This window comes from Thalassophryne amazonica, chromosome 12 (assembly GCF_902500255.1).
Source record: "Thalassophryne amazonica chromosome 12, fThaAma1.1, whole genome shotgun sequence".
NCBI lineage: Eukaryota > Metazoa > Chordata > Actinopteri > Batrachoidiformes > Batrachoididae > Thalassophryne > Thalassophryne amazonica.
This window is the reverse complement of record NC_047114.1, coordinates 56,494,600-56,520,951: the sequence shown is the minus strand read 5'-3', so window position 1 is coordinate 56,520,951 and position 26,352 is coordinate 56,494,600. Positions and strand designations below refer to the sequence as shown.

Genomic DNA, 26,352 nt, shown 5'->3' with positions numbered 1-26,352 from the left:
AGTGATGTGTTGGTGTGTGAGAGGGGTCGTGTGAGTGTGTGTGTGTGTGTGTGTGTGTGTGTGTGTGTGTGTGTGTGTGTGTGTGTGTGTGTGTGTGTGTGTGTGTGTGTGTGTGCACTAACATGCAGGTCAGGGTGGCGACCTTGGCCTTGTAAGGCTATCAGGTTATCAGGGGTTATATATTTGATGACTGAGATCTCTGCAGGTCGATCAGTTGCTTCCTCTTCACCTGATCTGTGTAAGTAGAACTGCTGTATTTTATTCACATATGCTGTTTTTCACTCAAACAATCGGAAGACAATAATAATAATAATAAAATATAAAGTAAGATGGCCTTTTATTATTTAAATTTAAATATAGAAATGTCTTAATGAACTGACAAAGGTAAAATATTATATACAAAATATTTTACTGTAATTTTAATTTTCTGTTCATTCAGTTCTACCTTGAGGTCTGAGTCCAGCTGTCGTGTTGAGTTGAACTCTTCGGTAAGTCTGTCTACTAATTATTTTTAAGGCAATTTATATCAATGGGTTAAACGCCAACATCATTTACAGATGTTTTTCTTTACTCATCCATTTGGTTAATGTTGACATACCAAGATAAATGGTTTTAAACATAGATTGATCCATAAAGTTAAAACCTAAATTCAGAGAAAAGTGTCAAATGCACTCAAACATTTCAGTCTAAACAGTAATATAATTATTTGCATGTAGTACTACATACAGATATTGCAAAGCCATTATGATGTAACTGTGCATTACTTTAGTGCGGCCATGGGGGACGCAGAAATGTCTGTTTTTGGGGTGGCTGCTCCGTACCTGAGGAAGTCGGATAAGGAGCGTATGGAAGCCTCGACACGTCCCTTCGACATAAAGAAGGAATGTTACGTCCCCGATCAAGTGGAAGAGTTTGTTAAGGGAACCATCATCAGTCGAGATGGAAACAAAGTCACTGTAGAGACCCAGAATGGGAAGGTAGGACTTTAACCGCACATACAGTCGGGTCCATAAGTATTTGGACAGTGAAACCCTTTTTTGTGAAGTTGCCTCTGTACACCACCACAATGGAGCTGAAATTAAACAATCAAGATGTGATGTGACTTTCAGCTTTAATTAAAAGGGTTTGACAAAACCCTTTGACGGTGTACAAAAAGGCTGTAATTTCAAAATGTTTAATGTGATATTTTTGTTAAGCTCTTTAAATTAAAGCAGAAAGTTGACACAACATGCACATCATGACACTTTCATTTCAATTCCACTGCGTTGGCATACAGAAGAAAAAACTACAAAAATAAATAAATAAATAGATAGATAAATAAAATAATGGACCTGAGTTTATGATGTTTTTACTATAATGGTTCCCTGTAGAAATCACAAACATAAACCCAACCTATTAAGAGAATACTGAGGATTTCAAAACTGGAAGCACAATGCTGATGTGTCATTAGGTGCAATGAGTGCATGCTAAAGGAGAAGTTTATGGATCATAGATAAAAGTTTGGTCTGACAACTGAAACAATGTTCCTTTTAGTAGTTTCTTGAATGGTAAATGGGCTGCATTTATATCACGCTTTCCCATGTGCATCAGAAGCTTAAAGTGCTTTACAATTATGCCTCACATACACACAGACACACTGATGTCAGGGTGGCATCGGTGTGAGATGAGGCAAAGCATGGATGGTACGTTTGGATTGCGGAGGTAACACATTAGACATGATGAGTTTATGACTCGAGTTCAGGCTAAGTGGGAGTCGACGTCTGGGAGAAAGTGCTAATCTCAGTGTAAAGCTTATATGTGCAATTTAAAACATGCATCCTTGAGTGAGTGTAAAGGTTAGCTCCAGTGAGACCGTGTAATTCAAGTGTCTCTGATGAGGAGCAGCTGAGTCATGAAAATGAGCCACTGCTGCCATCTGGCTGGAATAAGGCGCGGAACACTTTTTGATGTCACAGCTACATTAGATTAGATGTAGGCGGCATCCAGTTAATATTATAGCAAGTGCCCTTGAAGAAACACAAACAGTGCATAAATATCTGTTTTGCAGATGATAAATACACTGGACATGTGACCAATAGCCATTAAAGTCAAACCAAACTAATGCTTGATGTTCTCCTCAGACTGTGACTGTCAACGATTCCCAGATTCTGCAACAGAATCCCCCAAAGTTTGACAAGATCGAGGACATGGCGATGCTGACCTTTCTCCATGAACCAGCTGTGCTATTTAACCTCAAGGAACGCTACGCAGCATGGATGATCTATGTGAGTAGACAAGTCAGCAGAAATGTGGTGACAAAGTCCAACTGAAGATCATTTTTAAATATACAAAGTGGGATTGGAAGGTTCTCCAGCCAGTGGATTGCAGGAAGTGTCAATATACTCAAAACTTGTTACTCAGATAAAAGTCCTCATTGTAAAGTTGCTTACCAGTCAGTTTACTAAGTTTATTTTAACAATTTATTTATTTACATATTATAACTCTCCGATCATACACCAGAGGTGGCTGGCAGTAGAACTTAGCCCTGCAGGTTCACTGTCTTCGAGCCCTATTTTGATGATCTGTGGCACGCAGGGCAAATGCATTTAAGGTTGTGTCGGACGCCACTTTGCTATTTAAGGGCGCAGAATTAGGGTGCAAAACTGGTGACAGGGTGCCAAGAGATTAGATTTATGGGCTGAGTAGTTCACCCATGTGTTTGTCTATTTTTGGAGCTGTAGTCCGTAATTATCCAAATTTATATAAAAAAATTATTTCAGCATTTCATTTTCTATATACTGAAAGTACAATATGTAAAATATTCACTTTCTGAAATACCTGACAAAAATATTGAACTTTTTCAGGATATTCCAATATGTGGCAATGCACCTATAAATAACTCTGGAAATACAGAATGTAGAAACAATTTAAACACTGTTGGAAAAATTATATATATATATATATATATATATATATATATATATATATATATATATATATATATATATATATATATATATATATATATGTCAAAATTACACATTAATTTAGATTAATTAATTAAAGAACATAACACAAACCATTACTCAAAGCAACTATCCCCGTAATTAAGCATAACTTTATGGCTTAAAAACATCTTACAGTAAGTCCCCTTCTGTAAAGTTGTCACAGAAGGGAACCAGCTATACACAGCACAAATCACCAGTGTTAAATTAACACTGACAGTGACCATATGGTCTTACACAAGACCATATGTTCACTGTCAGTGTTAATTTAACACTGGTGATTTTACTCTGTACAGATGAAAACATTTGTGTGTGTGTGTGCGTGTATATCAGCCTATAAACATGTTTATTTCTGCTTGAAAGTTGTACATTTTATCATGGGCTTCTATGAGAACCTACTCTCTTCTTGAACCAGCCTCAACGCGGTGGTCTTAGGTGATAAATAAACAACAGCAGTCACAGAGTGTATACTCCTGCCAAGGAAAAACACTCTGAATGTAGAAACAGTTTAAGCATACTGTTTGAATAAGTGCATCAACACAGTGGTTTGGGTTATAAATAATCTACAGCACTCACTGAGTACATACCTCCACCTAGGAAAAACACGTATAACTGTGGATCTACCAGAGTGACCAGCCTAAGGCACACCTGTGCAATAATCATGCTGTCTAATCAGCATCTTGATATACCACACCTGTAATGTGGGATGGATTATCTCGGCAAAGGATAAGTGCTCAGTAACACAGATTTAGTCAGATTTGTTGAACAATATTTGAGTGAAATACGTCTTTTGTGTATAAAGAAAATGTTTTAGATCTTTGAGTTCAGCTCATGAAAAATGGGAGAAAAAAAAAAACAAGTGTTGCATTTATATTTTTGTTCATTGTGTACATATATTTGTTTTTAATAGCACCCATGAAAAATAACAACACATATAGTTAAGTTGTTTATCAATAATGATTTCAGTGCATCTGAAGTGCTCAGCTAAGCTCTTCAGATTGTTCAAAAGCGTGAGCAATGAAGAGTGTTGTTCATTTTTCTTGGTGCTCTGGTCCACAGGCAAGTCAACTACTTACTTCAATAAATGTAATAGAAATATAGAAAATGTGTTGTTTTTTGTGTAAACTAGCAGACGTTTGGTAGTGAACGGCTCTTTAGATCTTAATCATTTTTAATTACAAAGAGCTACGGCGCTCTTAAATGCTAAAACTGTGGAAAGATGTGTGATTTATGATGTTTTTCAGTCAGGTTTTAATGTACAAGGAGCAGATTTAAAAATTAAAATGATATTGGTTCCAGTACGAAATCACTTTTTATCTACCTTTTACATTTTCATGTGTTTGACATTTGTTAAATGTCTCCAAAGTCCTACAGTTCTCAGTGTTTTCATATAGATTAGATGGAGTGGAAGATAAGACTTCATTTTTTATTAACAAATGCAACAAACTTGATAGGGATGTCTGTCTTTATTTTTATTTGAAATTTGAGACCAGAACATGCAGTAGTTTTTAAAGGGTTATGAAAATTTTGAGGGCCAGCTCACTCACGCAATCACCCACTGGCTCCATTTATCCAGTGTATGCCATGATAATCAAAGGGAATATTAGATATTTTGCAGCTCTCATTATTATTTTTTTTTACCTTTACTTACTGTTGTACATATGTATTGTAACATTAGCGCCGTAGCCCCAGCTAAACCTGTAATTCTTCAAATAAATCTGGACAATTCTAAGGTTTTATTTACATTTACATTTATTACAAGACTTAGATAATAATTTACATGAAATTCCATAGGAATGAATAAAACTAATGATCAATTATACAATAGAATAACATTATAAATTGTAAATGGCCCACTGCTGCTGCAGCAGTAATGATTTCTGTGTTTCTCAGACCTATTCCGGGCTCTTCTGTGTGACTGTTAACCCCTACAAGTGGCTTCCAGTCTACAACCAAGATGTGGTCATTGCCTACAGAGGAAAGAAAAGGAGTGAAGCTCCTCCTCACATCTTCTCCATCTCTGACAACGCCTACCAGTACATGTTAGCAGGTACAAACTGATAAATCACATTTTCTTCTGGCTAAAATTTGTTACATGTAAATATATGGAATATATATCCTAAATGTGTACTTTCCACAAACTTGTTTTGTAGATCGTGAAAACCAGTCAATTCTGATCACGTATGTAATAACCTGTCATAAAACAGCATCTATGACACTGCATGGTTTAAATTTCATACTGTATCATATAATTACAAAGTGCTGGAAATTTTACAACTGGTTTTGAAATTACAGTGGAGAATCCGGTGCAGGAAAGACGGTCAACACCAAGCGGGTCATCCAGTATTTTGCCAGCATTGCAGCTGGAGGCTATAAAAGAGACCCCAATGCCAAAGACAAGGTAAACTGTCCCAGTTGTTGTGTAAGAATGTGCACAAACATCACAATGCCTGCAGAAAAGTGCATGCTGATTTGTGAATGGTACACACTGCCCAAAATGGTGCACAATGTCCATTTGCCTTCATGAATAAGTAATGTTATGCACACCTGAGTGTGCATAACTGTGGGTCTTAAAAATGCAAATAGGTGAGGTTTGCACACTCAACATGATTTATCAAGGCAAAAAGCATCTTCAGGGGCTGAGACTGTGTTTGTATTTTTTTTCAAGTTTGAAACCTTGGCGCGAACTTACCCAGTGTGGCACGATCAATAGAGACACGCATGAATCTGATCTCATTCCCTCTGAGTTGTTTGGGTATGCATTTCTTTATTTTCACTCAATAATTTTCTTTATCACACACACACACACACACACACACACACACACACACACCACACACACACACACACACACACACCACACACACACCACAACACACACCACACACACACCACACACACACACACACACACACACACACACACACACACACACACACACAGAAACCCCATAATTAAATTAAATTAAATGTGATATTTATCTTATACTGACAGGTTAATGCAAGTGGTGTGTGAGCAGTGCTCAGCGTGGACTTGTGCCAAACACTGCACACATCTCATGACCAGCCATTGTCCAGACACATTCAGTTTTGATTTGGTAAATGTTCAGTGCAACATTTGCCATTCAAATATGTGTGTGTTTGTCTTATTGTGTGCATGCCTGCAAGTGCACGACTGAATTTTGTTTTACGCTTACGTAACATTAACATGCACAAAAAAACTTATTATTATTCTTAAATATCCCGCAAAATGTTTACCAACCCAAAAAGCTTTCAATGCCCACATAATTTAACACTATATGGGATCTTTTTTAATCAGGCCCCATATACTGTACGACATATTGCATTATGTAGATGTATGTAAAAAGTACTGTTGACCCCTAGCAGTATCTTGACTGCCCAATTAAATTCATATGTCAAGTATTAGCATTACAAAGACGTCTACTGAGGACTAGTGATATTTAGTGAGGCAACGTGAAATATTTGGTGTTTTTTCTGAATCCATCAGATGGTGGTGCCTTTCAAAATAGAGTTCAAAACACACTGCACTTCAATTTTTTTTAAGCCCTTTTTTGAAAAGAGACTGCCATGTAGTGGACTTAGAAAAAGCAAAAAACAAAAAATGCTTCATGAGGCCTCATTTGGCCATCGCTACTGAGGACATGAAAAAATCTGTAAAAAAAAAAAAACAACAAATCGACACATTATTCCTTGCTGACAGGGCACCTTGGAGGATCAAATCATCCAGGCTAATCCAGCTCTGGAGGCCTTTGGCAATGCCAAAACCATCAGGAATGACAACTCATCCAGATTTGTAAGTATCTAATGTTTTCTGAATAAGTAATGAACCTTCCACAAAACTTCAATTAAAGAACCTTTATGGATGTAACGTTTTTCTTTTCAGGGTAAATTCATAAGAATTCATTTCGACACCAGAGGAAAGTTGGCCTCCGCTGATATTGAAACATGTAGGAACACCACCAGTTATCATACTTGAATGTCTGAAATGTCCGTATTGTAACATGTTTGATTTAACTCCTTATGGTATCTGTTTGTTTTCACCACATCTCAGACCTGCTAGAGAAGTCTCGTGTGATCTTTCAGTTGCGGGCTGAGAGAGACTACCACATCTTCTACCAGATACTGTCTAACAAGAAGCCTGAAATCCTGGGTCAGTACAGGAACCAGCTTCTATGTGTTCTCACACATTGACATTCTACTGAGTGTAACACAAAAATCCCCTCTCATCAATCTGAAAATCTTACACGGTGAAGAGCATCTCCATGACTTAGTTGGCCTCCCACTAGCAAGTTGTGTGTCTGGAGAAAGAATATGTAATTTTTATGTCAAATTTTTATTACCCTGTACACCAGCAGTAGGGCTTCACTCATGTGTGTATGTTTGACTATGTACAAAATAACTTAAGAGGTCAGCAGATTTTCACCAAACTTGGGAGGAATATTCCTTTGGTAAGTGTTGCAAGATGGTTAGCTTCGGCAGCAGGGTCAGTTAAAGGTCAAGGACAAGGTCAATACCCTCCCAGAGATAATCTCCACAACAAATACAACTTGAGTGACCAGATAAAGCATCCAGATGAATTATTTGAGGTCCATAATTGACATCAGAGATATGATACATTTGTAAGTCCCAGCAGAGCTGAAGTCTAAGCAGACAGTTGTACTTCAGTATGTCATCTAGTTCTTCAGATATGGTCATTAATGTATATCAGCAATAACATTTACTTCTCTGGGTCCTCAGCCTTTGAAATTGGGACATGTCTATGGAGTCATGAGGTCTCTGGACCGAGTTGCTTGTGAGATATCTTTGCAGGACAACAAGTTTTCATGGTCCTTGTGCTTCCTTTCTTACTGTATAGTTGTAAGACTTGGACACTAACCAGTGAATGACTGGATGTCTCTAGTACCAGGTCTCTTTGGAAAATCATTGGATACTGCTGGAATGAATTTGTGTCAAATAAGCGGTTGTTCAGAAGACTGAGGAGATGAGTATCACTTCCATTGTGAAAGAGCATCAGCTACGACATTTTGGAGTGACGTTTCTCTGTGCATGACCCAGCATGTGCAGAGGCGCCTCAGTGTTTAGGACCCCAGTGGTTGGACAAGGCCAAATGGAAGACAATGTTTCACCTGGATGTGCCAGATAGGTGGTTACTTTTGAGACATGGGAATGGATTAATTGTATGTTTGGATAGATATCATCCAAGACCTGGGACAAATCCATCATGTAGTGGGTTCAGCAACATGTGGCATTAACGTATGCTCCTAAACCTGACTTGATATGTGTTAGTTAAGTCACTGTAAAGTTTTTAGAATGGGAAAAATCTCCATTGAGTAAGCATTTTCGCTCTGGAAGCACAAATGTTTCGGAGCCGGTCTGCAAAAATATCACCTCAAGATGAAAAACATTCAGAAAACAAAGATGAGTGATTTTGTTCTGTAGCTGTGTCCATCTGTCTAACTTGGTTGTTACACCTCTGTCTCCTCTAGAGATGTTGTTGATCACCAATAATCCCTATGACTACGCCTTCATCTCTCAGGGGGAAACCCAAGTGGCCTCCATCAATGATGAAGAAGAACTGATGGCAACAGATGTCAGGCTCTTATTCATTCTTCTTTTCACACTGGTTCACATTGATTAGCAAAGTGTCATCATTTGACAAAATGACACCTGTATGGATCACCTCTGACTTATGCCAGATGTGAACTGGTTCAGGTGTTAATCTGTGCTCCTCCACAGAATGCCTTTGATGTACTGGGCTTCACTCAAGAGGAAAAGAACTCTGTATACAAGCTTACTGGTGCCATCATGCACTATGGCAACATGAAGTTCAAGCAGAGGCCACGTGAAGAGCAGGCAGAGGCTGACGGCACTGAAGGTAAGACAGCTTCAATGCGTTGGCTTAGTTCAAAGGGAAGCGCCAGGATTTAGATTTTAATTCATTAAAATTCTTTGTTCAGATGCTGACAAAGCAGCATACCTGATGGGCCTGAACTCTGCTGACCTCATCAAAGGTCTGTGCCATCCAAGGGTCAAAGTAGGAAATGAGTGGGTCACCAAAGGACAAAATATCGCCCAGGTCAGTAATAAGGAAACTGAACGTAAAGTTTTTAAAACGCCCTACTTAATAAAACTATAATATATAAAACATCATAAAAAGAAAGCCTTTAAGGTCACTGTGGAAGCTTCTGTGACATGATGTACTTACAAAAGTAATCAGATATTTTTGGGGATTACATATCAGGAAACTTCAAATTTGCCAGTGAGGGTCCTACGCTGCACTTGTTGCAAAGAAACACACAGCGTAATGCAAATGTAATTCATGGTTTCTACCTGACATAGTTGTAGTTGCCACCAGCGTCCACATTGTGTCAATAGCAAGCTTAATTGAGTGACTCAACAATACAATGTGCTGTCAGGAGTGGCTCATGAGAGGTAATTCTGAGTAGCACAGGTGTGGGAGAGAGTAGATGTGCAACAAATTTTATCAGGCATATGCAGACTTTACACGTGGGTTGTAACAAAAACTAGACTGTTGATAATGCACCAATAAGATTCATAATGAGAATGTTTGATATTAAAAATGTGAAACATACACTTCAACCTTATCAGAAATAGAACAACTTTCTCACTCCAAGTGGGTAAAAGAGCAGAGTGCAAACAGAGTGCACCACAGCATAAAAGTGAACAGTTTTTACCTTACTGTTAATAGTGCTGCAAGTGACACCTCTCAGTGTGGATTTCTAATTTTGTAATCATTCAGTTAATTCAATTAGTGTGCAGGGGTCAGTGAACAATGCTCACATGAAGTGGTAGAAGTAACATGTGTTACTTCCACTGTCATTAGTGTCCCTGCACTTCCAAAGTTGTTCCAAAGCTGCGTGTGCATGTTTTGTATGTGCAAAATCGTTCCTTACCCCAAAAACCTCTCACTTCTGTGTGTCCTGTCAACAGCAACATGTAAGCACTTTGGCTTAAGGTTTGTGTGGAGATTTACCGCTGTGTAAATACCAATGTGCGGATAGACACACCCCAAATATGGTTTCTGTTTGTGGCCGTGCACCATTGACTGGGACGAGAGAGGGACCTGAAAGTTTGTGTGTCTTAATGGCTGCTCATGTGTTCCTTTCAGGTTACTGGATCAGGCTCCGGGAAATGATCAATTTCAAACTTTAGGCTGCAATGAACACACGCCTTCCACTGTAATATTTTTACATAAGCTACTGTGAACAGGTGTGGTTTTACTAATTACCAAATTAACATTTTATTGACCAAGTGAGAGTAAAATGATAAACAAAAACATTTCAGCACTTCCAGGATGCGTAAAGAGAGGGATTAAAAAATAATATAAAGAACAACAACAACAAACAAATACATACATGATATTTAACAAAAACTAATAAAAAAACCCCTAGCAGTACACTTCGAGCACAGCCATAAGATAACTTGAACAATATATTTTTCATATTACTGTGAGTTTGTGGCTCAATTCAAAGGACCACTTAAATACGTTTATACCTGTTTTTGTTCTTTGGTGTGCTTTGTCTTAATATAATGGCTGTGACACAGGTTACCTATGCAGTTGGAGCTCTTGCCAAAGCTGTTTATGAAAGGATGTTCCTGTGGATGGTGATGAGAATCAACCAATCCCTGGAGACCAGGCAGCCTCGTCAGTACTTCATTGGTGTGCTGGATATTGCCGGATTTGAAATCTTTGATGTGAGTGACTAAGTTATTAAACACAGGAAAAACCCTTTTTTCAGAGCAATATAAAACAAAAAAAAATCCTTAACATGTTTTATCTTTATAGTTCAACACCTTTGAGCAGCTGTGCATCAACTTCACCAATGAAAAACTGCAACAGTTTTTCAACCATCACATGTTTGTGCTGGAGCAGGAAGAATACAAGAAAGAGGGCATTGAATGGACTTTCATAGATTTTGGTATGGACCTTCAGGCTTGCATTGACCTGATTGAAAAGGTGCGAATTTGAATATTAAAATATTTAGACAGAGATGAGTTATATTCAATATGTAACAGTGTATAAACACTGGTATCATGTTTCCTCAGCCCATGGGTATCATGTCCATCCTTGAAGAGGAGTGCATGTTCCCCAAGGCCACTGATACCACCTTTAAAGCAAAGCTCTATGACAACCACCTGGGAAAATCTGCCAACTTCCAAAAACCCAGGATTGTCAAAGGAAAACCAGAGGCCCATTTTGCCCTGATACACTACGCTGGAACTGTTGACTATAACATCAACAACTGGCTGGTGAAGAACAAAGATCCTCTGAATGAGACTGTGGTTGCTCTGTACCAGAAGTCTAATCTCAAGCTTTTAGCAACCCTTTTTGCAAACTATGCAGGAGCTGATTCAGGTATTATACACTTCCATTTGCCCTCAAAGCTGTGCCCCCACTTGCTGTGTTTGAGTCTGGCATTATGTTGGAGGAGAAGATGAAGTCACTGATATGACAAAGTTGTTCAGTGTGTCTGCTCATGATACCTGAATATCTTCATCCTCAGCTGAAGTGGGGAAAAATGCTGGGTGATTTCTACAACATTTGATGTTGTAATGGGGTAACTTTACAGAAAGTAACACTGCCACAGGGTTACAGAACATTTTAAGGCCCTTTTGCATGAGGCAGTTTGCTTTAGTGCATCCAAACCCATGGAACCCATTGAGCATTATACTTGGAACAAGTATCACTCTTGACTTTAGGCTGATACAATATTTGAAAATGATAACTGCTTTCCCTAAGACCCCCCCCCCACACACACACACACTCATTCACTTAAAATTGACGTGTCATTTCTTAGTTGTGTTGTTTTGAATGGTTTGCTGACTTGTTTTATTGTGACATGATAATAGTATTTATAGTTATAATAGTATGTATTAGTATGTATTGCAACATTGTAATAATATTGTATTGTATTTATTATTTCATAACAGTGGCTGAACATATTGAAGGCAAAAAAGAGAAAAAGAAGAAGGGATCATCTTTCCAAACTGTGTCTGCTCTTCATAGGGTACAGTCCATATCAGTAACTATTCTATGTTGATAATGGTAATTCATAGCTAAATGTTCCATGGTCACCACTTGTATGTTACACCACACTAAAGGAGAACCTGAACAAGCTGATGACCAACTTGAGGTCTACTCACCCTCACTTTGTGCGCTGCATCATCCCCAATGAGACCAAGACTCCTGGGGCCATGGAGAATCCTCTGGTGATGCACCAGCTACGCTGTAACGGTGTGCTGGAAGGTATCAGGATCTGCAGAAAGGGCTTCCCCAACAGGATCCTCTATGGAGATTTCAAACAGAGGTGTTTTTTCATGAGGCAGCAATTTAAATATCCTGTTACCAGAAAAAGAAAATTTTAATAAATGTTGTTATGGACACTACAGGTATCGCATACTGAATCCTGCTGCCATTCCTGAGGGTCAGTTCATTGACAGCAGGAAAGGAGCAGAGAAACTGCTTGGGTCTCTGGATATCGATCACAATCAGTACAAGTTTGGACACACAAAGGTACAGTTTAAAGATGGGAACGTGAAATAAACTGCAGCTGAGTATGCAAAACATGGCAAAAAAAATCAGAAGAAAGTAAAAATACACTGCTGTTGTCAGGTGTTTTTCAAGGCTGGTTTGCTGGGTCTGCTTGAAGAAATGAGAGATGAGCGTCTTTCCAAAATTATCACTCTCATCCAAGCCAGATCGCGTGGACTTCTGTCTCGTGTTGAATATCAAAAGATGGTGGAACGCAGGTATTTTTTTTGTCCTACTAGCACAAAAGATTCAAATAACATTTTGTGATTTATACATTTATGATTTTGATTTTATGTAAACAATTGTCTAGGGATGCATTATTGGTGATCCAATGGAATGTCCGTTCCTTCATGGGAGTCAAAAATTGGCCCTGGATGAAACTGTTCTTCAAGATCAAGCCTCTGCTGAGATCTGCTGAGGCAGAGAAGGAGATGGCCAACTTGAAGGAAGAATTCCTCAAACTGAAAGAAGCTTTTGAAAAGTCTGAAGCTCGTAGGAAAGAACTAGAGGAGAAAATGGTCTCTGTTCTCCAAGAGAAGAATGACCTTCAAGTCCAAGTTCAAGCAGTGAGAATGACACCATAGTCACATGCTCCATTTATACTAATTTAACTAAAAATGTACTAATATATGAAATGTTGGCAGGAACAAGACAATCTCTGTGATGCTGAAGAAAGATGTGAGGGGTTGATTAAAAACAAAATTCAACTGGAGGCCAAAATGAAAGAGCTGACAGAACGACTGGAGGATGAGGAGGAGATGAATGCTGAGCTGACTGCAAAGAAGAGGAAGCTGGAGGACGAATGTTCAGAGTTGAAAAAGGACATTGATGATTTGGAGCTAACACTGGCTAAAGTGGAGAAAGAGAAACATGCCACTGAAAACAAGGTACAACAAAAATGTAATCTTTGTATTTGTGACAGCATCAGCAACTAAATATAAGAACCAGCAATGCACTTTGTCCTGGTTCACAGGTGAAGAACCTGGTGGAGGAGATGGCAGCTCTCGATGAAATAATTGCCAAGTTGACTAAGGAAAAGAAAGCCTTACAGGAAGCTCATCAGCAAACACTGGATGACCTCCAGAGTGAAGAAGACAAAGTCAACACTCTGACAAAACTCAAAACCAAGCTGGAACAGCAAGTGGATGATGTAAATATTATAACTTTATTGAATGATAACCTTACATAATGAACTAATGTGCAAACACTCTAACAATATTTATTTCTCTTAAGCTTGAAGGGTCGCTCGAGCAAGAAAAAAAGATTCGGATGGATCTCGAGAGGGCCAAGAGGAAGCTGGAAGGAGACTTAAAGTTGACCCAAGAGACTGTAATGGATCTTGAAAACGACAAGCAACAGCTGGAGGAACGTCTGAAAAAGTAAAAATCACTATGAAATCGTAGCCCAACAGCTTTGTTCAAAATAAAGCTTCAGAAGAGCTTCATTAAGATGTTTACTCTACAGAAACTGGACTTGCTGGTCTTCAAGATGTTTTACTACTCATCCAAGTGACATCTAGAGACCAACACTAATTCAAATTGCTGTACAGCAAATGTTTAATATGTCCTAGTGGAATGACTAGGAACCTTCACTGATTTACTATGACTAAATTTGCTGCAGGAAGGACTTTGAGATCAACCAGCTCAACAGCAAACTTGAAGATGAACAATCCATAATTATTCAACTCCAGAAGAAGCTGAAAGAGCTACAGGTAAAATATCACACAAATAAGTCAATATAAATGCTAATATTTCCTGAATTTTTAACACTAAAACAATTTGTCCTACCTCTAGGCTCGTGTGGAAGAGCTGGAGGAAGAGCTGGAGGCTGAGCGAGCTGCCCGAGCCAAGGTGGAGAAGCAGAGAGCAGACCTGGCCAGAGAGCTGGAGGGGATCAGTGAGAGACTGGAGGAAGCTGGTGGAGCAACATCTGCTCAGATCGAGATGAATAAGAAAAGGGAAGCTGAGTTCCAGAAACTGCGCAGAGACCTTGAAGAGGCCACTCTGCAACATGAAGCCACTGCTGCTACACTCAGGAAGAAACAAGCTGACAGCGTGGCTGACCTGGGAGAGCAGATCGACAACCTCCAGAGAGTCAAGCAGAAACTGGAGAAGGAGAAGAGTGAGCTCAGACTGGAGCTCGATGATGTTGTTTCAAGTATGGAGCAAATTGTTAAGACCAAGGTAAATGCACATGAAGGTGCACAATGCAATTTTCCACACTGGTGCAAGTGATAGCCTTGTAATATCTCTCCAAACACCAAATAAATGCTGAGATAATCTTCAGCACCATAAAATACCCTGAACAACAAAAATAAACGAAGATGATTGGATGAATAAACTGATTGATGGATGGAACATCATTAATGGCCCCTTCACACATAACACGACTGAGGCCAAATGGCGCACGGAGGATTCAAATGGCACTTGTGAAATACTGCAGTTTGCCACAACCATTGGGCCACAGCACATGCACTCTACATTTGCGTGTTGTTTGCGCCAGAAACCCATTTGAACGGCGGCCAAGATGAAGTCGCACTGTCATCTGATCCACGTGAGTCGATGCATGTGACAGGCTTGCGCACACAGCTGACCGGCATATCAGAGCTGTGGACCACCCATCATGACATATTCAGCATGTCCCTTTGGAGGTGGGATCACCCGACAGCAGTGTACACATGCCGCCACAAGAGTTAAAAATAAAAAATGCTCACAAAAGCGTCATCCCATATGACTTGCATTGATCCCATATAAACCCCATATAACGCAGCGGTCCGTGGCCAGCACAGCATTCAAGTGGAGATCCACGTGACGTGATCGCAACATCCCTCTGTCATGTGGAGCACTGAGTGACAGCCAGCCGTGAGCCCAAGGGGGCGTGTCGCTTAGATCATCAGGAGCACCGAAGCTGTCAGATGATAGCATGCATGTTATCAGATGAGTGACAGCGAGGTGTTCAATTAAAACAAAAAGTGGTAAAATAACATATATACAATAAGGAGAAAGGCGTGAGCTAATTCATGTGTGATGGCTTTGCTTCGCACTCCAGATACAGGGGTGTGTCCAGCTCAGACTCACTCTCTCAGCTGACACTGACAGTGAACACAACGTGTTAAATTGAAACAAAGAACAATAAACAATAATAATAAAACAATGATCAGCATGTTATGAGAGCCCACCCACATGTGTGCATTGCTGTGGTGTGTTGAGAGGTGATGTTCTTCTTGGCAGATATGTGTCCTCCAGCTGTGAGTTGCACCAGACAGGTGGGTGTGTCACCAGTGAGTCACTGCGTCATCGCTACTCACAGCTCAAGAACACAAATCGTGTCATGTAGAATATCACCTCTCAACCCACCATCGTGATGTACACATATCAGCATGCTCTCCTGAGATGATAAAAAATACAAACACATACCATCTTTGCAACGTGTTCAGCAGCGTCTCACTGTGCACTGCAGACATTACCAGCTAGGCCGCCCTATGTGAATATGTCTGTCTGATCATATGAACGCTCAGCTGATGATCCAAATGTCATGTCCACCACGTGAGTTATAGTCCACATGATGCAACACCCTTCGGCGCAGCTGGACATGTGGACCCGCTGATGTGTTCATGATATGAGCATTCATTCATGTCAGTTTATTATTTCCTTGTTTACATCCATGGCCATGGTTCATGTACATGAAGGAACAGAAGGACGATCATTCTTGTATTGTCTACTCTTTGTAACAGGAATTAAATATTTTAACAGACAAAATGAAATCCATTTGTTTTGTCATTTTCAACACAGACTGTCAAGTCATCAGGCATCACTTACAAATCATTACCAGTAACATGATTGTTTTACATTTAAACAGTACATTCATTGCTCTTATAATGTTCTGTGCTCTCTCATTATTTTGTCCTTACACATTTTTGCCGATTTATGTACATTTGTACAACATGAGATTGCTTGCACTGCTGTGTGAGCACAATGTGGTATCACACCTCTTGTGGATGCACTGTGTTTATCTGTGTGCACAAAACCGTCGCTACGGGGTCGTACATAGCTGTCTGACTGTCTGTTCCTCCCGACAGTCAAATCGTTTTTTTCTCTGGCTTTTTCGGCCGGTTTCTGCGTCATTTGCCCACTTTCGTGTGTTCAGTGAAGGGGCCATAAGTGGTGCACAGATGCACACACTGCATAGATTAGATTAGATAGAACTTTATTAATCCCTTGGGAAGACTCCCTCAGGGAAATTGAGGTTCCAGAAGCATTGTATATCAGCACACAGGATAAGAAGCACACAGAGTATCCAAAATAAAAGTAAGAAACAATTTGCAAATATCAATATAAATACACAAATATAAATACCCAAAATACTGCTGGCTACTGGTTTACTGGCTACTACAGCTCCTCTTCTTCCTGGCCTCTGTCTTCCTGTTACTCATCCTCCCCCCAAATGAGGAGTTGTACAGTCTGATGGCCTGGGGGACAAAGGTGTTTTTCAGTCTGTTGGTCCTGCAGTTTGGAAGGAGCAGTCTGTGGCTGAAAATGCTCCTCTGGTTGCTGATGACGGTGTGCAAAGGGTGACTGGCATTGTCTATAATGTCCAAAAGTTTGTCCAGTGTTTTCTTCTCTGCCACCATCACCAGAGAGTCCAGGTTCATGCCAACCACAGAACCAGCCCGCCTGATCAGTTTGTCTACCCTGGATGTGTCCTTCCTGGACACATCCACGGTGTAAAAGAGGACGCTGGCTACCACGGACTGGTAGAACATCCACAGGAGTTTCCAGCAGATGTTAAACGGCCACAACCTCCTTGAGGCATATGCTTCAAACTTAAAAACAAAAAAAATCTTATATTGGCTGGTTTGTTTTGTCAAGTCACCACACTTGCTATTTATCTTTGCCAGCTGAGCTTTAGAACTACTGATGGGTTTTAAAGAATCATGACAGAAGGGGTGTGGACAATAATTTGTTGACTATTCAGATGATCAGCAGTATATTCTGCTGCAGCTCCATTTACTATTTATAGTCTGTTTGACTTCACAGCTCTGTTGTCAGGGCAAAATGATCAAAGATATAGGTCTCTGAAGACATTTTGTTTCACTCAATGGAAATGTTGCTGTTCTGTTTTAGTATGCTCGTTTTAGTATGATTCTGAGTAATGGCTTGTTTATTTTGAAGACTATCTTGGAAAAGACCTGCAGAACTTTGGAGGACCAGATGAATGAATACAAGACCAGGTCTGAGGAATATCAAAGAACCATTAATGACTTCACCACCCAGAAATCCAAGCTTCAAGCTGAGAATGGTCAGTATTACACCCTGTCCACATGTATTATATAGTTATGCAATGTGGAATAGCCATTTTGAATCTGAAGTGACCCATTCCCAGATGAGTTTTCAAGACAGCTGGAGGAGAAAGAATCACTTATTTCTCAGCTGACTCGAGGAAAGAATTCCTACAATCAACAACTTGAAGATATTAAAAGGCAGCTCGAGGAGGAAGTAAAGGTATAAAGATGAACAGATCAATCTCTTCATGTCTTGAATATTGCGTGAGAAAGAAATGCTCATATTATTGCGATTCAATCAGGCCAAGAATGCATTAGCCCATACAGTGCAGTCTGCACGTCACGACTGTGACCTCCTCAGGGAGCAGTATGAGGAGGAGCTGGAGGCCAAAGGGGAACTGCAGCGTGGCATGTCCAAAGCCAACTCTGAGGTGGCTCAGTGGAGAACAAAGTACGAAACTGATGCCATCCAGAGGACTGAGGAATTGGAGGAAGCTAAGTAAGTCTGGAAGAAATACACAAATCTAAAATGTGAATTAACATCTCTTCTTCAAGAGGCAAACACATTAGCAGATATGAGGTCTGTCCATAAAGTATCGTACCTTTTTATTTTTTTTTTAAACTATATGGATTTGATTCATATGTTTTCACGTCAGACAAGCTTGAACCCTTGTGCGCATGTGTGAGTTTTTCCACGCCTGTCGGTGACGTCATTCGCCTGTGAGCACGCCTTGTGGAAGGAGTGGTCCCTCCCCGTCGTCGGATTTTCATTGTCTGGAAATGGCGGAATGATTTGGGTTTTTTTTCCATCAGAATGTTTAAAGAAGCTGTTAGAGACTGGCACCTGGAAACCATTCGAAAAATTTATCTGGCTTTCGGTGAAAATTTTCCGGGCTTCACAGAGAATAAGGACTGTTACTACAGCTTTAAGGACCCCTTTAAGGATGCTCAGCGCGCCGCGCTCCGAGCTGCGATGACGCGGCACAAGCCACCGGACCATTTCTAAGCTGATGGCTCTGTGGATACAAGACCGTCGTGTGCTCTTTCTCTGGTTATCACAAGAGCTGGACATCAGCCATTTTCCGGCAGATTTCACTTTTAACAAGAGATTTTGTCATGGAAAGCCGCGCGGAGGCTTCGCGCGTCACGACTGATTCGCTTTGGAAGCGAGACAAAGGAACACCTCTGTTTCGGCGTGTCAGAGGACAAGTTTGGACATGTCTATCTCGGCTTTCAGTGCTTACCAGTCCAGTAAGTATCAGTGAAATTGTGGAGAGCTGGACATGTCCAAACTTGTCCTCTGACATGCTGAAACGGAGGTGTTCCTTTGTCTCGCTTCCAAAGTGAATCAGTCGTGACGCGCGAAGCCTCCGCGCGGCTTTCCATGACAAAATCTCTTGTTAAAAGTGAAATCTGCCGGAAAATGGCTGATGTCCAGCTCCTGTGATAACCAGAGAAAGAGCACATGACGGTCTCGTATCCACAGAGCCATTCGTTTAGAAATGATCCAGTGGTTTGTGCCGCATCGTCACAGCTCGGAGCGCAGTGCGCCGAGCGTCCTTAAAGGGGTCCTTAAAGCTGTACTAACAGACCTTATTCTCTGTGAAGCCCGTAGAATTTTCACCGAAAGCCAGATAAATTTTTCGAATGGTTTCCAGGTGCCAGTCTCTAACAGCTGAAAAAATTCTGATGGAAAAAACCCCCAAATCGTTCCGCCATTTCCAGACAATGAAACTCCGACGACGGGGCGGGACCACTCCTTCCACAAGGCGTGCTCACAGGCGAATGACGTCACCGACAGGCGTAGAAAAACTCACGCATGCGCACAAGGGTTCAAGCTTGTCTGATGTGAAAACATATGAATCAAATCCATATAGTTTAAAAAAAAATAAAAAGGTATGATACTTTATGGACAGACCTCGTATAACGTAGCTCCTTTTCATTTTTTTTTAGAAAGAAGCTGGCTCAGCGTCTGCAGGATGCCGAGGAGGCCGTTGAGGCAGTGAATGCTAAATGTTCCTCTCTGGAGAAGACCAAACACAGGCTGCAGAATGAGATCGAAGATCTCATGGTGGATGTGGAAAGGTCTAACGCTGCTGCTGCTGCTCTGGACAAGAAACAAAGGAACTTTGACAAAGTACATGAGTATTTATTTATTCTAATCAATGTTATGTATGTGTGTTCCAGACACAGTTTCATAGTTTAACACAGTAAAACTAGTTAAAAACAGCTTTATGAATTTTGTTGGCTTGGGAAACCTCTTGCAGATGTTCATGTCCAGTCTGAGTTTTGATCCTGGCATTGCAGTGCACACTTGACCTCCTGCAATAGCACACATTCACTGAACTGTGGAGTTCTTGATTTGATAAGTCACTTTCATAATGTTTAGGTCCTGTCTGAGTGGAAGCAGAAATATGAAGAGTGTCAGTGTGAGCTGGAGGGCTCTCAGAAGGAAGCCAGGTCTCTGAGTACTGAGCTTTTCAAACTCAAGAACTGCTATGAAGAATCTCTGGACCAGCTGGAGACCATGAAACGCGAGAACAAGAATCTACAGGGTAATGTGTCAGAAAATGTGTTTGCCACACAGTCAAGCAGTATATCATGCTGATGACAGTGCTCCTGTCCGCCAGCTGTTACAGAATTTTTCTTATTGTTTTAAGAAAAATCAAAATGTCAAAGCTCTGGTTCTGTCATAAAAAGATCAAATCTCAAAGTGAAAACAAATATCTCTAACATGACATCAATTACCTTATTTTTCTTACCTTATAAATTGCTTCAAGAGGAAACCCCATATTTAAGTCACACTTTTTTCTGTATTGTTGGAGTGCATTTCTTATTATTGGCATTTATTGTTATTATTGATGTTTGGTTTTATTCTTCGATTCCTCTGAAAGTCCTACATAAACAGTTGTTATAATTATTATTACAAATAACTAGGCACATGTGAGTGTAAGTCACAGGACCTTCCAAACTAGTAAAAACAAACAAACCACAACCCAAAATGGGGCTTATACTGCAGAAAATATGGTAAATAAAAATATAAAATGAAATAATGAATCACATAAGTACACTCAACAAAAATATAAACGCAACACTTTTGGTTTTGCTCCCATTTTGTATGAGATGAACTCAAAGATCTAAAACTTTTTCCACATACACAATATCACCATTTCTCTCAAATATTGTTCACAAACCAGTCTAAATCTGTGATAGTGAGCACTTCTCCTTTGGTGAGATAATACATCCCACCTCACAGGTGTGCCATATCAAGATGCTGATTAGACACCATGATTAGTGCACAGGTGTGCCTTAGACTGCCCACAATAAAAGGCCACTCTGAAAGGTGCAGTTTTGTTTTATTGGGGGGGGATACCAGTCAGTATCTGGTGTGACCACCATTTGCCTCATGCAGTGCAACACATCTCCTTCGCATAGAGTTGAAGAGAACACCTCTCCAACGTGCCAAACGCCAGCGAATGTGAGCATTTGCCCACTCAAGTCGGTTACGACGACAAACTGGAGTCAGGTCAAGACCCCGATGAGGACGACAAGCATGCAGATGAGCTTCCCTGAGACGGTTTCTGACAGTTTGTGCAGAAATTCTTTGGTTATGCAAACCGATTGTTTCAGCAGCTGTCCGAGTGGCTGGTCTCAGACGATCTTGGAGGTGAACATGCTGGATGTGGAGGTCCTGGGCTGGTGTGGTTACACGTGGTCTGCGGTTGTGAGGCTGGTTGGATGTACTGCCAAATTCTGTGAAACGCCTTTGGAGATGGCTTATGGTAGAGACATGAACATTCAATACACGAGCAACAGCTCTGGTTGACATTCCTGCTGTCAGCATGCCAATTGCACGCTCCCTCAAATCTTGCGACATCTGTGGCATTGTGCTGTGTGATAAAACTGCACCTTTCAGAGTGGCCTTTTATTGTGGACAGTCTAAGGCACACCTGTGCACTAATCATGGTGTCTAATCAGCATCTTGATATGGCACACCTGTGAGGTGGGATGGATAATCTCAGCAAAGGAGAAGTGCTCACTATCACAGATTTAGACTGGTTTGTGAACAATATTTGAGGGAAATGGTGATATTGTGTATGTGGAAAAAGTTTTAGATCTTTGAGTTCATCTCATACAAAATGGGAGCAAAACCAAAAGTGTTGCGTTTATATTTTTGTTGAGTATATTTCAATCTCTCACTGCTCCACATACACCTGATTCATTAATTGTGTGCCTGTCAGTTCTTTAGTTTATTAACTGTGAGGAAAAACGTATATAGAACTGGATGTTACAGGATATTAAAAGGGTTGAGTACTAATGTAAAAGCCATTGTTTGTGTTTTATATTTGTATTTAATTTCGATCATGCAGTAAGTTGTTTTGACGTTCAGACTAATGGGGAGATTGTTTGATAAAACTCAATATTTTTGATGTTGCTTTAATGTCGCAATTCCATGTAAATGCAAAAGAAGTGACTACTATTTCTGGACACTACTTACATAAAACGTGAACAAGCTTCTGAAAAAAGCAATTAAGGCAGCTATTTGTTTTAACAGAGGAGATTTCTGACCTCACTGAGCAACTCGGTGAGGGAGGAAAAACCATTCATGAGTTGGAGAAAGTCCGTAAGCAGCAAGAGCAAGAAAAAAGTGAGATTCAAACTGCCCTTGAAGAAGCAGAGGTATGATTGAAGCCTTAATTCCTTATGATGAAACACAATAAAGCGTTTAATCATGATATGATCTAAGTGTTCTTGTCACAGGCATCCCTGGAGCATGAGGAGGGCAAGATTCTCAGGGCTCAGCTTGAGTTCAGCCAAATTAAGGCCGAAATGGAGCGCAAAATGTCTGAGAAAGATGAGGAGATGGAGCAGTGCAAGAGGAACCTGCAGAGGACCATCGACACCCTGCAGAGCTCACTTGAAGCAGAAACCCGCAGCAGGAATGAGGCGCTCCGTTTGAAGAAGAAGATGGAGGGAGACCTCAATGAGATGGAGATCCAGCTCAGCCAGGCCAACAGGCAGGCATCTGAGGCCCAGAAACAACTGAAAGCTGTTCATGCACACCTAAAGGTAAACTGGTGGCACATGGCTGTGTTCCCCACCTGTGCAAAGAGTTATTAATACATAAAAGTATGAAAGCACATACCACACATATTATAAAGTCTGTCAATTTAGTGCATCCGTATTGAGTTATGGTACAAAGTTTTGACCATCCTTGGTTCTCAAGATCAGGCACCTAAGTGGCTCTACTCTACTCTTTTCTACTCTCCTATTTTACTCTTCCTTTTTAGATATTTAGATATACCTTTGTATACTGGCATAGTTCCACCTGAGAATTGGAATATAATATATAAGATATACCTTACTGAATTTTCATAAATGTTACAACAAGGGTTCCTCCAGTATTTTGGCCCAGAGACCATGTGTATCCGTTATGAAAGCAATACCTGGAAGCTTTGATAAGTTAACATAGTGACAAGTTTTTTTTTAATGTCACCTACTTTTAAGCAGGTCGAAAGTGTGACAGTCACAAGGGTCACACAGCGCAAACATGAAAGCGCTTCCAAAATCTTGGTCCAGAGAGCATGTGTATTCAATATAAAAGTGATACATGGAAGCACTGATGAGTTATCACGGAGTCAAGGCTTTCACTGTGACCTATATTTAACTAGGTCACAAGGGTCACTGAGGTCATAGAGCACTCACTCGCAAATCTGTCCAATAGTTTGGTCCAGAGAACGTGTGTATCCAATATGAAACTGATACTTGGAGCAACCTATTTTACTATCCCCCTTCAGGAGGAGAAAGAGACCAAAAAGGGGAGTGGCTGGTGATCACCTTTCTTCTACTTTCCTGTTGCTTAATGCTGACTAATTATACCTTAAGTGTAGTTTTTCTGCTGATTCTGTTTTCTTTTTCTCTCTGTCCGAGATGCGGCTGGATCCACGTGTTGGATTGTATGATTTCTGTGGTGGACGCAGGACAGACTCTGCTGTAGGAACAAATCCAATGAGTGGCTCGATGACCCCCCCCCCACAGTGGACTGGACACCTGGATGGACTGTCTTCAATTGCTGTTGTGCTGTGTTCTGTATTATAAACTTTTTGGTCAAATGACCTAAGCAGGGTCACCTCTTTTGAGTCTGGTCTGCTTGAGGTGTCTTCCTCAATATCATCAGAGGGAGTTTTTCCTTACCACTGTCGCCTGTGTGCTTGCTCTAGGGCAGGGGTGGCCAAGTTCGGTCCTTGAGAGCCACCTTCCTGACACTCTTAGTTGTCTCCCTGCGCCACCACACCTGAATCCAGTGAAAGGCTCAAAAGTCTGCTAACGAGTCTTTCATTGGATTCAGGTGTGTTGGAGCAGGGAGACAACTAAGAGTGTCAGGAAGGTGGCTCTCGAGGACCGAACTTGGCCACCCCTGCTCTAGGGGTTGGTAAGGTAAGATGTTACTTGTGTGAAGCCCCTTGAGGCAGCTTTGTTGTGATTTAGCGCTATATAAATGAAATAAATTAAAAAATAAATTGAAATAGAAAAAAGACAATGACTTTTCATGCTGCTGTTTGGAACATTTCTGCAGGATACTCAACTCCAGCTGGATGACTCGCTTAGAGCCAATGAAGACATGAAGGAAAATGTTGCTATTGTTGAGAGACGCAACGTCCTGATTCAGACTGAACTGGAGGAACTGAGGGCTGCTCTCGAACAAACTGAGAGGAGTCGCAAACTTGCTGAGCAAGAACTGCTGGATGTCACTGAGAGAGTGCAGCTACTGCACTCACAGGTAAGGCAGTTATTAAACCCAAAATCTCAGTTTTAATTGTTAAAACCACAGTGCAACATACAACAGCACTGGATTTTATGTATCTCAAAAAGAACACCAGCCTGATAAACCATAAGAAGAAGCTGGAAGCCGATACATCCCAGCTTCAAACTGAAGTGGAGGAAGCAGTGCAGGAGTGCAGGAATGCTGAAGAAAAGGCCAAGAAGGCCATCACGGATGCTGCCATGATGGCAGAGGAGCTGAAGAAGGAGCAGGACACCAGCGCTCACCTGGAGAGAATGAAGAAGAACATGGAGCAAACCATCAAAGACCTGCAGCACCGTCTGGATGAAGCTGAACAGATCGCCATGAAGGGGGGCAAGAAGCAGGTCCAGAAGCTTGAGGCCAGGGTAGGTATTTCTGATACAGCTGTAATGTTTCAGCATGAACTTAATGGGAATCCTAAAATCCTCTTGATGACTCCAAATGCTAGGTGAAGGAGCTGGAAAATGAGGTGGAATTGGAGCAAAAGAAGAGCAGCGATGCTGTGAAGGGCATTCGGAAATATGAGCGGCGCATCAAGGAGCTTACCTACCAGGTGTGCAGCTCTCTTCCTTGATCATTACACAGCACACACAGTTAAGGTCCATTCATGAAATTACACATGCTTCTTATTGTCGCAGACTGAGGAGGACCGTAAGAACATCGCTCGACTCCAGGACCTGGTTGACAAGCTGCAGCTCAAAGTCAAATCCTACAAGAGAGCTACTGAGGAGGCTGTAAGTGTAAAACATTTGTTGTGTCTTCACGTGGCTTCTTCATGGATTAACTTGTACTTTAAAATTTTATCAAAAAAATTAACAGGAAGAACACGCCAATGTGAGCCATGGGAAGTTCCGCAAGCTGCAACACGAGCTGGAAGAGGCAGAGGAGCGTGCTGATATTGCCGAATCTCAGGTCAACAAGCTGCGTGCCAAGAGCCGTGACGTGACCTCTAAGGTGACACTGAGTTATACTGCCCTCTGCTGGCTGCATTTAACTTGGATTTAACTGCTTTAGTCTTCGCACTATTAGCAAAAATGCTTGATGTGACAATTTTAATGGTCTACTACTTTATTTTTCTTCAAAAGGTTGGTGTCATGACACTAAAGCAATACTAATCCAAAGGCATAACAGCTTTCTCTTTTTCCTTCTTTCTTTCCACATTGACCGGCTGCAACAGAAAGGGTTTGATGAGGAATGAAGCTTTGGAGGCTTCAGAAAATCTTTTGGCTGCTGTGAACAGTAGATCCCCTGAACTATCACTATTCCTAATCTGTAGAGCATAATAAAATTTCATCAAGCTGCACACAATATTGTATTCTTCCTTTTCTTTTTTATTTTGAGAATGTCTGGTCATGAATAATAATAGCCATGTCAGTTATGTCAATAGCAACAATTTCAATGAAGCTGTTAGTCATATTTTTAATCAGAAATAAACTTAAACTCAATTACAGTACAGTGCATAGGTGGAGGAAGTAAATTTCTCCTTGGGGGCTGTTGAATGAAGTGGTCTGTTGCACAAGTTGCTCAAAGAGGAGGGGGAACTTTGTATATTTAATTTACTTTAATGTACTTTTCAATATACAATAATGCAAGATACATAAAATAATTATTGTGCATAATATGCTTTTATCTGGGTTGACTCTTTGCAGTTGTTTTGAAATTTCTAAAACTTGGGTAAAAATAAATAAGTAAAAGGGGCTGAAAATCCT

At 40.6% G+C, this 26,352-nt stretch overlaps 1 protein-coding gene across 1 annotated transcript; it reads left to right on the top strand.

The window, feature by feature from the left end:
- The first annotated feature begins 223 nt into the window (after positions 1-223).
- Positions 224-25,951, top strand: LOC117521776 (myosin-7-like). Its single transcript, XM_034183118.1, has 39 exons — positions 224-238; positions 440-488; positions 770-977; positions 2,121-2,264; positions 4,878-5,034; positions 5,138-5,165; positions 5,280-5,385; positions 6,705-6,797; positions 6,888-6,951; positions 7,056-7,154; positions 8,491-8,594; positions 8,741-8,879; positions 8,962-9,080; positions 10,571-10,720; positions 10,812-10,982; positions 11,072-11,381; positions 11,957-12,033; positions 12,128-12,333; positions 12,416-12,539; positions 12,639-12,775; positions 12,868-13,123; positions 13,202-13,444; positions 13,531-13,707; positions 13,791-13,936; positions 14,178-14,268; positions 14,351-14,740; positions 17,729-17,855; positions 17,940-18,058; positions 18,141-18,337; positions 19,792-19,975; positions 20,228-20,393; positions 22,394-22,518; positions 22,600-22,908; positions 24,416-24,619; positions 24,712-25,008; positions 25,092-25,196; positions 25,282-25,377; positions 25,463-25,597; positions 25,821-25,951. The coding sequence occupies exons 3-39, from the start codon at positions 777-779 to the stop codon at positions 25,839-25,841; spliced, it is 5,817 nt and encodes a 1,938-aa protein (XP_034039009.1). The 5' UTR covers positions 224-238; positions 440-488; positions 770-776; the 3' UTR covers positions 25,842-25,951.
- The last annotated feature ends 401 nt before the right edge of the window (positions 25,952-26,352 follow it).

Bases quoted from the DNA above. Each gene is read 5' to 3' on its own strand.
- LOC117521776 (XM_034183118.1), top strand. From the start codon at position 777: ATGGGGGACGCAGAAATGTCTGTTTTTGGGGTGGCTGCTCCGTACCTG. The intron at 8,595-8,740 runs GTCAGGCTCTTA...GCTCCTCCACAG, and splicing joins AAGAACTGATGGCAACAGAT to AATGCCTTTGATGTACTGGG. The intron at 13,124-13,201 runs GTGAGAATGACA...AAATGTTGGCAG, and splicing joins TTCAAGTCCAAGTTCAAGCA to GAACAAGACAATCTCTGTGA.